This window comes from Trichinella spiralis, assembly GCF_000181795.1.
Source record: "Trichinella spiralis strain ISS 195 chromosome Unknown Scfld4, whole genome shotgun sequence".
In the NCBI taxonomy this organism is placed as follows: Eukaryota; Metazoa; Nematoda; class Enoplea; order Trichinellida; family Trichinellidae; genus Trichinella; species Trichinella spiralis.
Genome location: NW_003526943.1, coordinates 5,993,349 through 6,007,951, shown reverse-complemented (window position 1 = coordinate 6,007,951; position 14,603 = coordinate 5,993,349). Strand labels below are relative to the sequence as shown.

General features: G+C 31.6%; 3 protein-coding genes across 3 annotated transcripts; 1 reads left to right on the top strand and 2 right to left on the bottom strand.

Moving 5' to 3' along the window:
- Positions 1-1,171: 1,171 nt before the first annotated feature.
- On the bottom strand, positions 1,172-3,721 carry Tsp_01482 (homeobox protein ceh-10). Its single transcript, XM_003377246.1, has 7 exons — positions 3,388-3,721; positions 2,895-3,038; positions 2,576-2,747; positions 2,402-2,525; positions 2,145-2,328; positions 1,392-1,436; positions 1,172-1,209 (listed from the first exon to the last, which is right to left on the bottom strand). Exons 1-7 carry the CDS (start codon positions 3,719-3,721, stop codon positions 1,172-1,174), a joined length of 1,041 nt encoding a protein of 346 aa, XP_003377294.1.
- A 2,109-nt stretch (positions 3,722-5,830) lies between these two features.
- Tsp_01483 (conserved hypothetical protein) lies at positions 5,831-6,175 on the bottom strand. The gene has a single exon (XM_003377245.1). The coding sequence runs from the start codon at positions 6,173-6,175 to the stop codon at positions 5,831-5,833; it is 345 nt and encodes a 114-aa protein (XP_003377293.1).
- A 174-nt stretch (positions 6,176-6,349) lies between these two features.
- Tsp_01484 (DNA polymerase I domain protein) lies at positions 6,350-14,203 on the top strand. Its single transcript, XM_003377244.1, has 18 exons — positions 6,350-6,362; positions 6,761-6,906; positions 6,997-7,147; positions 7,388-7,521; positions 7,592-7,786; positions 7,976-8,111; positions 8,448-8,691; positions 8,767-9,684; positions 9,760-10,077; positions 10,252-10,619; positions 10,728-11,207; positions 11,366-11,388; positions 11,478-11,616; positions 11,806-12,789; positions 13,137-13,321; positions 13,503-13,614; positions 13,693-13,932; positions 14,004-14,203. The coding sequence occupies exons 1-18, from the start codon at positions 6,350-6,352 to the stop codon at positions 14,201-14,203; spliced, it is 4,986 nt and encodes a 1,661-aa protein (XP_003377292.1).
- The last annotated feature ends 400 nt before the right edge of the window (positions 14,204-14,603 follow it).

Here is a 14,603-nt window from a genome sequence, read left to right as displayed (position 1 = left end):
ATTTCAGAAATTCGTTATATTCATGTTTGATCAGTTGAATTTTTTAAATTCAATGACATATTGAAGTTTATTTTAAATTGATGAGAAATTTATAATTATTAATTGTTGCATTGAAAAATTAATTATCGCGTCTGAAAAAAGCATTTATTTCAATTTGAATTGATTATTTAACAACATTTTAATTATATTGATAAAGGATGAATGCTCGTTTCACTGATGTGACTGTTTTATTTATTAGCAAGAAAATGAGAATGCATTTGTGCTTAGAAATTCAATAACTGTTAACATTTGTTGTGTTGTTTGTCATACTGTAAGTTGTGCATGACTGATGTTGAGTTTGATTTCGTTCGATAGCCACCACAGGGGGGGGAGTATACTTGCTTTGAAAAGCGGTGAAGATGTAATCTTCTTTGTTCAAGTGCTTTACAAAGCATATCCTTTTCCCGTTTGACATGTATTAAGAGAAGTTGCGGTCAAGAAGATCAGGTTACAGTTCGCTGAAGTGCATGTTGACTGATGATTGCATTTGGCGGCTACGGCTTTTTGCGATTTAAGCAAAATCGAACCCCAATAGCACTCGGCTTGTCATCTGCACTGCATTAAGGAATCGTTGGCGGTCATCGGCGTTCACCCTAATTTGCTATGCTTCTTCGATGAAAAATTGCTCTTCAACGATTGGATCAGCTAGTGTTTGATCTCCGGCACTTTCGACCTTGACAAGTTAGCTGGTCAAGCTTTCTCTTATCATTTACAAAATTGAAAACAAATTTTAGCTAATTATAAAAATTGCACCCAATTTTTATGATTGTTCTAATCCTTGTTGCTTTTTCTTTATTCTTAATTAATGTGCACTTTACTTTGAAAACTTTTTTTCTTTTAATACGAAAATACTTTCAGCAACACATTTAACAGCACAATTAAAAAAATTTTCTATTTATGCATATCTGTTTTGAATTTCAAAGCTTTACATAAGAAAATAGAATATAAATGGCATGAAGCATCTTTCTTCCTGAGAATGCGTAGATTGTTTTTGGTAGAAAATCATGTGTAATGATTATTTTTAGAATAGATTATTTTAATGAAGGAAAAATCAATCATACGAGCATTTTTATCATGCCATTTAACAATGCAATAAAATTTTATTCTATTCTTTTCATCCATTTATGAATAGTTACTTATCATCATGATCTTTATCATAATAGGAGTCTACTTTATTAAATATTACTTATATTGCAAATATTGGAATGTAGTTAAAAAATCAAAAATATAATTTCCTTTTACTTTCAATTACAGGCATATTAGAATTTTTTACTTATTTGTGTTGACTCTTTTGTAAGCATAAATTTCGTACAGTTAGGAAGCAATAGTCATAATTTGTATGCTTTAATAACTTAATAAAATAGATATGGCATAGTTACTGCTTAGCAGAATCAGATCTGTAAAATAGTAACTTAAGCTTATTTTTAATTTGATGCTAAACAAATAATGAAACCATACGTATCTAATTAATTAGTTTAATGTTCGAAATACTTTAAAAAATGGAAATAAAAAACAATCAAAATTTTTTTAATGAGAATATTCTTTCATATTACTTTCATAATTACACGTCATTTAACAGAATTTTCAAATGAAAGTTTTTTATATTCATTATCATTATTATCAAAAACAGAATGATTTAGAATATCAAAAATAAAGGATAATAACAATACTCAAAAAATAAAGGACAATAAAAATAAACGCAGTTTGCTTCATAATTTGATTTGAAAATCAAATATTTCAATGCGCTTTGCAAAAAGTTATGATCAAACTGGAAAAATGAAAGCATACCTTTATGAGTTACTTTACAAAAAAATATGGTCATTATACTTCTGAGCTTTGCGTTTCACAGATTTTTGTTAAATAAACTTCAAAAGAACTAATTTTATGCACTTCATGAAGCATTTAATCTAATTTTAATTCTAGAACGCTTTACATTGCATAAAGTAGGTATAGTTGAACAGAACTTTTCTCATGATTACTGTCTCAAGTTTCCTATTTTTTCTCTCATCACTGTTGACTTTCATCTTGGGCTTTTTTGTGCATTCCTGTCATAGAAAATAATTATTATTTTTAAAATTACACTTTCAGTTATAGCTGTCAAATACCAAGTAACCATGGTGCGCACGAATCTGCTGGCGCTTCCCCTTCTGCTGATGATAAAATAGTTTCTGGTAGTGGTATGGAATGACGTACCATTGCACCATATAAGCCGTACTCTGCCATGATTGTACTTTTCCCCCAACATTTTTCTGTTTTTCGCCATTTAGCACGCCTATTTTGAAACCACACCTTAATAAATAATAGTTATTAGTCACTTGTTCATATAATAAAGAGGCAGTTTATTCAGATTATTTTTAATAACTTGTATTCGATCTTCAGGTAAATCTGTTTTCATAGAAAGCATTTCTCTTGCACATAAATCTGGATAATGCGCATCTTGAAAAGTTCTTTCCAATTCATCAAGTTGATTCTGTGTGAATATTGTTCTGAAACTAAAGGTGAATTATTACTTATAATAGTATTTTTCATATTTAACCTGTGTCGACGTTTCTTTCTTCGTTTTTCTACAGTGCCAATTTTATCTTCTTTCACATCTCTTGCCACTTCTGTGTTGGAGTATACACTGCTGCTGCTTTGTAAGTTGAATGTCTGTTGATTTGCATTGACTTTACATCCTTCGCTGAAGCTTTCTTGTTGTGACTTCCAAGCTGGAATAAGGCATTATTATAAATTATTTAAAAAGTACACTTAGGGCTTTGCCTCACACGGTTTATATGCAAAGGCTTGAAATGCATTTTCAATTGAAAAGAGAGTCAATTTTTTAATATTCATTTCTGATATAGTTTGGAAGGAACGGTTCCGCTGACCTCCGTGCATAATAGGCAAGATGCATGAGCCAATTGGAGGTCGATGATTTCCCCAGCGGTCTCGTTGATCGAATTTGGACTGGTGACCGCGTGATGCGACGACGTCGAAATTAGGCAGGATTCTTGAAACCGCTCGACTAATCTAATTACGCTGAAGTGGTTTTAATCCCCACTTGATTTAAGCAAATCTAACATTGCAAGCGTGCTCATTATACTACTCGACTACTCAATTGGCATCTTCACACACTTTTCTACACTATGGCAGCGTATTTGACACATTCAGGGTTGTCAATGAAACGGAAAAGAGCCAAGTGAGAAGAACCAATCTTTGTTTACTGTTGAGAAAGAAGCTCTTTTCATTTACAAATAGTAGCATAACTTTCATGCATAATTTTAACATTTATACAGTGCTTTAATTTCATTACCAATTTTCTAAGGCAAAGCGTATTTAAATCATAAAAGAGAAATATGTTCATTTTACCTGAATTCAATTCATAAGAAATTCCAGGGTTTAGTGGTTGACTTAGACCAATCATCGTGGCATTAAAGGTGTCGGCTGCTATAAGATTTCCTTGCACAGGCATAAGCACTGCTTGTTGATTAATGTTATTTTGACAGTAATTTGTGGTTGGATGCTGCTGGTAACTAGGTGAACATTCAAAAGAACATGGAGTTTCAACTGTTTGGATGGAGCCGGGTTGAAACACTGGCGAGTACATTACGCTTTTGGTGTATGTTGCCTGTTCAATTGGATTTACTGAAGCTTGCAGTGGCACTGATCCAAAGCCCAGTAGATCGTTTATAGCGAAAGGCATTTTACCAGTAGCCAGTGTTGCAGTTTGGATGTTTTAAAAGTTGACAGGTTCGTTTGGCTTCAATATCAACGAATGGATGATCCGTATTTGGAAAGTCTAATTTGTCCTGCTGACAATTCCATTACTGTACGTTCGGCAATTTTAATTGACGAATGATTGACGGTTAGGTGAATTTTGATTGGGTGATGTCGATGACATGACTCCGCCTTAACATGCAGATTTTATCTGATTGCGCGATGACTACAATGAAGATCATATTTCAAGTTGACCAGTGAATGGAAACATTACTGATGGTCATTTTGTAGTTATATATTCTTTATACTCAGTTTGAGTGACCTTTCAGGCGCCGATGAGGGCGCATGTGGTGGTCCAGACAAAAAATTTGCCACTCCTGATCTTGTTCAATTAATCCAGAGTGTCTTCAGACAATTATCCTCACCTATGAATGAACTGACGTTTGTTCTTTGACTGACGTTAATAGGCCTCTCCGTTGCACTGTGTTGTTATTTGGGTCGAAACATGGATTAATTGAATACTAAAGGTTTATATTATTGGCTGAAATTGTCTTAATCACTGTTGACTATGATTGAATCATTATCCATCAAGGGGATTGTGTAGTTGAAGGTTTACCTGGTGAGAATTGTTCCGCACTTTCAGGCGCCAGGTCACCATACGCCATTTTGAAAACAGAAGCACATTGTCTGTTTTACTTTTTTATGCTCCCAACTGGCGCCTCACTAATATTATTGCCCACATGGCTTTAGATTGTAATCGCTGCTTGACCAATTCTTCTTCGTGTTTAAAGTACAATAGATTCCATTAAAACATTTAGTCAAGATAGTTCAGGTCACGTCATTTTAAACGTAACGCCTTATGCTATAAGCATTGTTCCCGTTGTTGTTGTTGTGTTATTGTTTTCAGTCGACAGAACTTGCTCAACCGGAAATTATTTCAAATAAAAAATAAAAATTACTTTCATATTACATCTTCAATTTAATTTAGTACATTCAAAAATTTAGTTTAAATAAATATGCTCTTCAGTCGGCTTTTTATCTTCCAGGCAGTTATTTATATTTTATTTCGTATTTAACAGTACAAACTGTTTTATAAAAGAGTGATCAACAAATTTTTGACTTATTTCATATTTGATTTTCAAATGTAAACAAAATCATTTGACAGCACTTTATATTAAACTTATTTGTATTCTAACCAGGAAATGAAATGAGTTCATTGTTTGTATTGTTTTTTCTCCATTGCATTACATCATACAGTACTGTTATTCAAAACTTTTGAATATTTTTTTATCTAACAGAATTTTATAGTAACTGTTTCGAATAAAGTTACTCATTTGGATGTTAGCAAGTGAAATAAGAAAAAATATTATTCAATGACAGTTCAGCAAAAGTTACTAGTCATTTCATGAACATGTATACTTGTTTATTGCACTTTTGAATTAATATTAGTATAACTTTAGAGACTGAATTTTTTTAAAGCATTTGTAAAATTCTTTTTGTAAATTATGCAATCCTTTATAAGATGTTCTACTCTTTGTTCTACATAATAAATTATTAATGCTATCTTTAGCTTTATGTTTATTTATTGATTTTCACTATTGACTATATAAAATGAAAAACCTAAAATTTACATTTATAGTACTACCTGACATATTGTGGACATGGCCTAAATGTAATTTATGCCAGTTCATTGTCAGTTTTATTAAAAGGTTGTGCAACTTTATTATCACTAGACTGTACAACTATTGTTTTCAAAATATCAACTGCCGTTTATGACATAATAATTAATTTCCAATTGGTAAATCAGTGTACATATAATTCATTATTTAACAGATATTATTCCTCAGTGTCATTGATTAAAATTTATACTGCAGAAAAGCGGTTATAATCTGCATTTTTGTAGATACGTGTAAATGAGTTATTTTCATTTAAATTTTATTCATCAATTTTCCTCAATAAGGTTTGCCTCTTTGTTGACAAATTTTCATCATTTGTTGTTGAAGCTAATTGGAAGTTCTAAAGCTGTTTTCCTAAGGCTAATAAGTTTTGCAGTCAATGTTGTCGACCATTTTCGAGAGGTCATCATAATGTGCTGCTAACAATGAATACTGACAACCGTGGCATAACAATAGTTCAGAAAAGGTGTGAACAGACAGAAATATAGCATGTGAAAAAGTGGCACTTTTTGAACCAGCGTTCCAATTCGCCTTTTGAATTGGTCACACGTCACCGTTGCGCTTGTTTGTCTTCTTTTGTCGATAGAATGTTGACAAATTTCCGATGTAAGCAGCTTTTGAGAATCACCGATAACAATGATAGCTAATTGTCTGGTGACTGACCACTGATAGAAGGTGGCACATACTGCTGCTTTCTTCGTTCTCATGTCTATGCAATATGAGTAACAAAACGCTGTTGCTTGTAATCTGAAGGTCTTCTTCATTTTTCCCAAGAAATCAGCAAGGACACTTTTGTCAGGGATAGTTTACGGAAAATCGAGTCATTTTTGCTTACTCAGACAATTTTAACAGACCCTTTGCTTTCAGGTTCATATTTTTGCATGTTCTATTATTAAGTGAATATCTGTCCTTGTCACCAAACGGACAATGCAGAAATCATGAGAACACTACGTTATCAACTATCACACAATGTTGAAAATGTCTTTGAGTCGAAAAAGCACCTTTATTCATTATTTTTTAATTAACATACATTCTTATGTTTTCATGCAATGCAATTGTTGAAATTTCTTCTAATCTTAAAAATGAATATACAGTTAAATCAAAAATTTGAACAAGTGTTTCATAAAAAAATTCCAAAATACAAAACATCTTCATTAAAAGAATTACATAGAAAAAATATTTTAATATTTTAATTTTTTGCAAAAGTTTTCATCTAGGCACTTCCGTAAATTACTAGTACTTTTTTACTTCATGACTGCAAAAAGTTATGTTATGTATTTTATTCTGAATGGCTAGATTTATCGAAGGAAATGTTTTCATTATTTACTATTTTAAAGTTTTGTTTTTAGGTGAAAGTATTTTGATATGCAAATCAAATGAATTGAAAAGAGCTTATGAGCTAATAGCAAATGCCGATATGCTTGAAAACAACTCAACGCTTTCAGTAACTGCTGAAAAATCCAGCAGCTGGGGATTGATTCGAACACTTTTAGAAGTAATATTTACATTTCGGTACATTACATCACGTCGGTTTTAAAGCCACACAGAACGTTTTTAATAGATAATTACAAATGGAATTGTTAAGAATAAAGCAGAAATTTTATTCTTTTTGCATTGTACCTTATCCTATGCAAGGCAAGAAGCTGTTGCTGCTAGTGAAGAGCTACATAAAAATTCTGACTTAGTGGAATCGTGCTTGCAATATCTTCAAGAAAACGATTTCATTTCTGTTACAGGTATTTATTAATTTATCTCCTACATAATTTTTTAATGATTTGCAAATCATTTTAATATTTATAACTGAAATCAAACTGCATATTATAAATCAGGAATATTAAAACTTGCCATCAAAATATAATAAAATCATATCAGATCTACAGAATGAATTAAATTTTAACATTAGGCCTTAGTCATTCTCAGCATACCTTTTACCACTTTAATATTTATTATTGTTTCTTGAAAATCTACATCCACAGAAGATAATATATTGCCTACCCAACTTGGATGTGCTACAGTTGGTTCATCTATGTCGCCAGATGAAGCATTGTATGTTTACAAAGATTTAAAAAAAGCAAAAAGCGCATTGGTATTGGAAACAGACTTACATCTTGTATATTTAGTAAATGTCAAAACATTATGTGAAACATATTCATTGCTGATTTCATGCATTCATGCTTCAGGTAACGCCGATATTTTTAATTGAACAAGTTAAACATGGCATATCTTGGACGCAGTATTATGATATTTGGAGAAATCTTGAATCTGGACAAAGGCGAGTCGGTGAGATGATAGGAATTCAGGAAAGATATCTTGTAAACAAAGCAGCTTCTGCAACACTTGGAAATGTAAAACATAATGATCATGAGAAGCTTCAGGTACATATTTAACTAGCAAGTTTTGATGATTTGTAAATTTAATTGTGTACTTTTGAAATAGAACTATAATACTTAGATATGTTGTGTACTTAGATTTAAATTTTACGCTTTCGTTTTGAATGCATTTTATTTTTATAAGTAAAAGATCCTTTAAAAATTTATTCTATTTTTCATAATTGATAAATTTAGATTTATCTGCGATATTTTGTGGCACTTGCTTTATATGAATTAGTAGAAGAGAAACCAATTATGGTTGTATCTAAAAAGTATGGATTCAATCGTGGATTTTTACAATCACTGCAACAGCAAGCGGCAACATACGCAGGTAGACATTTAAATTCAAAAATTATAAAAAAGAAAACATATCAGATGAATTGGTATGATTCACACAACACTTGTAATTATACATTTTTGTGTTATTTTAAAAAAGCATTTACTTTTAATAAATAACACTTTTAATGCTAAAGAAACTATAATTGAAGCAAGCACTGCTTTTGACAGCGCTGATTTTTGGTAATAGTACTTTCTTTTAAGAATTCAAAATTCATATTTTGTATTCTTCAGATTTTCATCGTTGAATTAAACCATACAGTAAACAATAAACAGTTTTCTCATCAATAAACATTAGAGCTGCTTTTAACAGATCATGTTCATTTTTAAGGAATGGTGGTAGCATTCTGTGATCGTTTGGGGTGGTTTACTTTCAAAACTCTACTTTGTGGATTTTCTGAAAGGTTAGCTTTTGGTGTGAAACGTGACTTAACTGAGCTTGTACAAATTGATGGAATTGATGGACTGCGCGCTAGGCGTTTTCATGAAGATGGAATTACGACCATTGCTAAACTGGCTCAAATGAAAATTCGAGAAATAGCAAAAGTTTTTAGTAGAGCTGTGCCTTTTGAAAGGTAATTTCTGTCTTTATAGTATTTGCTTTGGTCTGTTTCAGTGATTTAAAACTTTATATTTTAAATTTTCTTCAGCAGTTCCAATGGTGGAGAAAAAAGCACCTGGTTAGCTGGGCATTCAGAGTTAAGCTTGTATGATGCAGCAGAGTTTGTTCGTAAGCAGGCTCGCTGTTTATTAAGTGATCGTTTGCGGGGATTTGGCTTATGCCTTATACAATCTGATGAAAAAGGATCAAAAGTATTGCAGAATAATATATTTGTCGATTTGCTTGAAGAGGATGACTCACATAAGCAATGGGAAAACGATGATGCAGTGTTGCAATTCCATACATCTCAATCAGCATCTTTGGAAGGGAATTTAAAAATGAAAAACACTGGTGACAAAAACGCTTGTGTTGATAAAAGTCCTGAAGAGTTTCCATTTCAAAGTCAGCAGAATGCAAACGCCATATCAACGTCTATTATTCAAGAGGAAAAATTCGAAATAGAAGGTGGTTTGCAAGTAGTTCTGGAGCGTAGCGCTTATCTTGATGAAAAAGCAGAAAGTAGAAACTGGTCTAACGGTAATGAAATGTCACCATTTTCAAGATCTAAAATTCTGGGTAGCAGAAACAATATTGAAGATTCTGCATCAAACAAATTACTGTTTCCTGCTGCTAGTGATGATGAACAAATACTCAACAATGATAATACATGTCGCCAAAGTGGAGAAAAATCAAAATGTGAAAACATGAACAATTCATTACAAAGCGCGTTGGAAGCGTGCAATGATGAAAACCCCAGCAAAACAGGAGACAATATTTCACTAGTAGACGAAGTTATATTTGATCAATGGTTCAGCTCTCCTTTTTCTTTAAATGATGATTTGATGGAAGCATTTGCCAAAAACAAACGTGAAGATTCATTTTCATCAAAAGACAAATTGAGCAATCCAGAAAACGACAAGCAAAAGCTGTCTGCTTCTATAAATTATCTTCCGTCTACTTCTTACAGGTATATTAAAATATACAATGATAAATTAAAAGCAATGAAAAATATGTTCAAGGTATATCAATAAGATAATTTCAGGAAAACAGATGAAAAGTCAGATTTGCATCAGGAAATTGAATTAACAGAAGGCACAGTTGAAATTTTTCAGAAAAATGCAGTTGCAAAGATTTCTTCAACTCCAACAACTGAAATAGATGAAATAATTTCCGCATCTTGGTTTGATTCACCTTTTCTAATGCAGGAAAATCTGATGACGGAAAATCAACCTGACAATACAACAGCTCATAAATCAAATGAAATGAAATCTGAATCTTTTCAGCATTGTCTTGCTGAATGTTGTGGAACCAACGTTGAATGTTCCTATGGATCATCTCTGTTAGAATATTTAGAAGAAACGTTTGAGGGTTTGGGCCTAGTGGAAAATGACGTCAGTGCTGAAGCTTCAAGGAAAAATTTTTCAAAACGTAATGACATATATTAATAACAAAATTAGCATGTAAATGTGAAACACCTTTTAGATCGTGAAGAAATATTTTTCAATTCTTCTCTTTCCTCCCAATTTAATTGCAGCGCTGGTGAATATGGATCTCATTGCCGTGAATTATCAGCTGATCAGTTTTTAGAAAATAGTGAACAACAAACAACTGATCATAACAGGCAATTAACTAAAACCACTTCTGTTGGCAATGAAAATAAATCAGATAATTTTTACAATGCTCAAGAAATCGATTTACATCAAGATCTTGAAGTATCTTTGAGTTGGTTTAATACCTCATTTGAATTGATTGAAGGATCCTCGTCCAGAGCAAATGAATGTTTGCAATACAGTAAAGAAGGTGATCCCTCTTGTAGGGAATGCACGATAGCTTCACCAGAAACTGAAATTTTGGACCAACAAACTTCCATTCAGAAAAAAATGGACTGTCTGTTTGACGAAGGTTTTTCATCCAATAAAGCATGTCATTCAGATTCAAATTTAGAATTAGATGCTACTCATTTTAATAGCAGCATAAATAACGTCTTTTTCAAAAGTTCCAATAATTTAGATGAGTCGAGTGGTAAAAATACATACAGTGATCCATTAAAACTTTCTACAGCTTCAGAGCGTGAAATTTGCAATGCTCTGAACGCTAGCTTTACTTCACTTACTGAAAGACCTAATATTGACTGTCAACTATCAATGAAACATTTATCTACTTCAGAAGCTGAGCGTCATCAGGAATTTAAAGATGCTTTACAAGGATTAAGTACACAGCAGCTGGTGGATATTTTTGATTCATCATTTGATACTAAAGTGGATAGCACATCAACTGAATCTGCAGAAATATTTGCTGAAAGCGATTTTAGAAGCTTTACAGTTTCAAAAAGCGAACAACAAATCCAGGATTCCAGTGAAAATCTACCAGAGCAAACTGCAACTGAATATGCAGTTGTTAACTTGGAAAAGTCAAAAGAAGCAATGATCATGTTTTGTGAGACCATTAAAAAGCAAAAACAGTACGCTATATCAATTGCTTTGGATAAAGGTAAATAAAATTTTTATTTATTTTATAATGTACTAAGTATATTCTTATTAAATAACTCTATATTGATGATGCATAATTGAGTAATGAATTTCTATTCCATACTTAAAAAACCCAATGCTCACGCAATAGCCAAGAGTTTAATACTTTGTTTGAAGCAGTTACCAGCCTGAAATTTTCAGGCGTTTTTAATTAAATATGAATAATTATTTTACTTAAAATTAAGATTAAGCATGAATAAATACCCAAAATTTTTGATTACATTTACATCAGATTTATGCCTTAGACATTGAAAATTGCACTGCTTGTCATTCTAAACTTCATTCAAGAAAGTCAACAAAAATATCCAATTACACGGTTGCTGTATGTTGGGATTTACAAAATGTGTATGTTCTTACAGGTGAATTCAAAAGTATGTTTCTTGTTTTTCATTAAAAATTTTAAAAATTTATTGAAAATTTAAAAATATTAATATTGCATAAAATTTACCTGAATTTACATCTGTGAAAAATACTGCACTGCTTTTTAGATGAATATTTAATTCATTTTACATTATTTATTAAAGTTTAAAAATGATAACAGTAATAATTTTGATTTCAAGTAGTGTCTGAATTTGTAGGTGATGGATGTGAAGCAGGTGAAAAGGATAAAGTTAAATTATTAAAAATGATTTTGACACCGAATGATAGCTCAAAAGTAGTTGTATTTTATAATCTCAGAAAAGTTATCCCTTTGTTATTTGAACTTTATAAAAATGAGGCATTTGAATTTCAAAATCGTTTATGCTTGACCACTGCATCATGGATACTGAATCCAGATGGTTCTTATTGGGATGTTAAAGCGCTCCTAACTGAATATTCACCTCATGATTTAAACATTCTTCAATCTTCATGGAACAATGACTCTTCCAACAGTAGCACTAGTTGCTTTCAAAGTGCTGCGACTAATGTATTATATCCGAAAATATTTGAAATCTTGAAGAAGAAGAATCTTTGGAATGCATTTTTGAATATTGAACTTCCTGCTCAGTATGTTGTAGGGAATATAGAATCAGCTGGAATTGGTTTCAATGTAGATTTATGCATGGCTATGTCAACTTGCTTAAAAAACAAATTAAACGAACTAGAAGCAGAAGCTGCAAAAGAAGCTGGTCATCGTTTTTCACTTAATTCACCAAAAGAAGTTTCCAAAGTATTATTTTATGAACTTCAGCTTCCGCCACCAGATGAAAGTAAAGTATCAAGGCGGCGTTTTACATCAGTTAAACAATATTCTACTGCTAAGCACGTTCTTGAAAACTTAGCACAACTTCATCCACTTCCGGGTATAATTTTGGAATTTCGGCAGCTATCTGCAGCTTTGACAAATTACATTTATCCCCTTCTGAGGATAAATCGGTATTTGTGCACAAACTGCAACTGTGTATTTTCAACTCAAGAACGAATAATAGGGAAATACGATTGGTATACTGCTACAGGTCGTTTAATTATGCACGAACCAAATCTTCAGATTGTGCCAAAGTTTTTGGAAATACCAAACGGAAACAATACTCTTCATATAAGAGAAATTTTTGTGGCTTCTGAAGGTAAATTTTTATTGCTATTTTTTAAATTGCCTTTTGTCATCAAATGTAACACTGTGTCATTTGTAAGTTCTACTTTAGTTCATACATTTGTCATTTAACATTCTAACAAATTTGTCATTTAAGTATATAATTCTGAAACTGCATGAACAGTTTCCAAAAAAATTTAAATGCGAACAACCATTCCGTACCTTTTTTATATTTGCTGTAAGATCACTAAAATTTTTTTACCTAATTAATTAATCAAATTTCGCACTGAAAAATCATAATATGAACATAAGCAAAATCAGTTGTATATTGTGCAAGCTTAGAAATAAGTGATACGCTTTTCTAATTTTTTTTGCTTTAAGGATGTACTTTGCTATCAGCTGACTTTTCTCAGCTTGAATTGCGAATTCTGGCTCATCTTTCAAATGACTCAAAGCTGATCAAAATTCTAAAAGAAAAGATTGACGTTTTTACAGAAATTGCAGCCAAAATGAACTCCATTGATCGTTCAGCAGTAAATGAAATCCAGCGTAATCGAGCCAAACAGGTTTTGCTGCAATGCTTGATTTAAGCTAAATTTCAGAATTAATATAACTTGCAAACTTCTCAAATTTAATTTTAATTCTCATTAAAAATCTCACCCACATATATAATGCCCAATGTTTCCAAAAACTTTTAACTTTAACGTAAACAAGATTTCAAAAATAATAGTATATTTTAACCTGCAGATATGTTATGCACTCATCTATGGAATGTGCCCAAAAAGTTTAGCAGCAGAACTCGGAACAGATGAAGAACAAGCAATTCAATTCTATAATAATTTCAAAAAACTGTTTCCAGGTTTGTTGCACTGCATAGGGATTAGGCTGTTTTACTTATTATTTGCCACATTTGCATGTTGTTGTTCTTGCTTTGCAGACGTAACGAGATGGCTGATTGAAACAACGGAAAAATGCCGAAGCAGAGGATTTTGTGTTACTTTGGCTAATCGTGTCCGCTACTTTGCAGCTATTCGAAGCTCTGCAACATCTGATAAACTTCACGCTGAGCGTCAGGCTATCAACACCACAGTGCAAGGTTCTGCTTCAGATATTTTTAAAATAGCTCTCAGAAAAGTGTATCTAGCTTTGGATGATTATACAAAGAAAAATGGCCAAAGTATAATTATTTCTGATTTAAATTTTGAATTCTTCTTTTCAGCATGCTAAACTATGATTTTTTAAATTTAGTGAATAATGCCCAAACGTTGGCGAAAATTATATTCCAAATTCACGATGAACTTATGCTAGAAGTTACCAATTCAAATGTTGAAGCAGTTGCTACAATTGTGAAGCATTCTATGGAAACGGCTGTTTCACTAAGAGTCGATCTACCGGTCAGAATAAAACATGGCAATAGCTGGGGTACCATGACATATCTGTCTGTTTAATTTAAATTTTGGATTTAAATTAAAATCTATTTGTTCTTCATATGTCGAAATGAAATAATAAAATAGCAAAGTAAATGGTATTTTATTTAACATCGCAAATCATCTACTTCAGAGAAAAACTGAAAAGAATTATAACAATGCAAATAACGTAAAAATTCTTTATGAGTGAATGCTTCAGTTTATTTATTTTAAAAATAACCAGTTAATCAATCAGTTAATTATTGGCAAATAATTATAAAAATAAAAAAAATAAAGAAGAAATAAAAAAATTCTATAAAAAAATTTAAATTTATTTTTTATGAGACAAAATACAGCTTGTTCACTGAAAATGTAGGTTTATAAATTTTTTACTTAACAAAAATCTACATAATTATATTGTGTTCTAAAAATTAAAATTTTA

Coding starts and splice junctions, on each gene's coding strand:
- Tsp_01482 (XM_003377246.1), bottom strand. CDS start 3,721: ATGCCTTTCGCTATAAACGATCTACTGGGCTTTGGATCAGTGCCACTG. Junction 3,039..3,387: donor TTCTTATGAATTGAATTCAG/GTAAAATGAACA, acceptor AGATTAGTCGAG/CGGTTTCAAGAATCCTGCCT. Junction 2,748..2,894: donor GCACGGAGGTCAGCGGAACC/GTTCCTTCCAAA, acceptor GCCTTATTCCAG/CTTGGAAGTCACAACAAGAA.
- Tsp_01483 (XM_003377245.1), bottom strand. CDS start 6,175: ATGAAGAAGACCTTCAGATTACAAGCAACAGCGTTTTGTTACTCATAT.
- Tsp_01484 (XM_003377244.1), top strand. Junction 7,148..7,387: donor CGATTTCATTTCTGTTACAG/GTATTTATTAAT, acceptor CTACATCCACAG/AAGATAATATATTGCCTACC. Junction 9,685..9,759: donor CTTCCGTCTACTTCTTACAG/GTATATTAAAAT, acceptor AGATAATTTCAG/GAAAACAGATGAAAAGTCAG.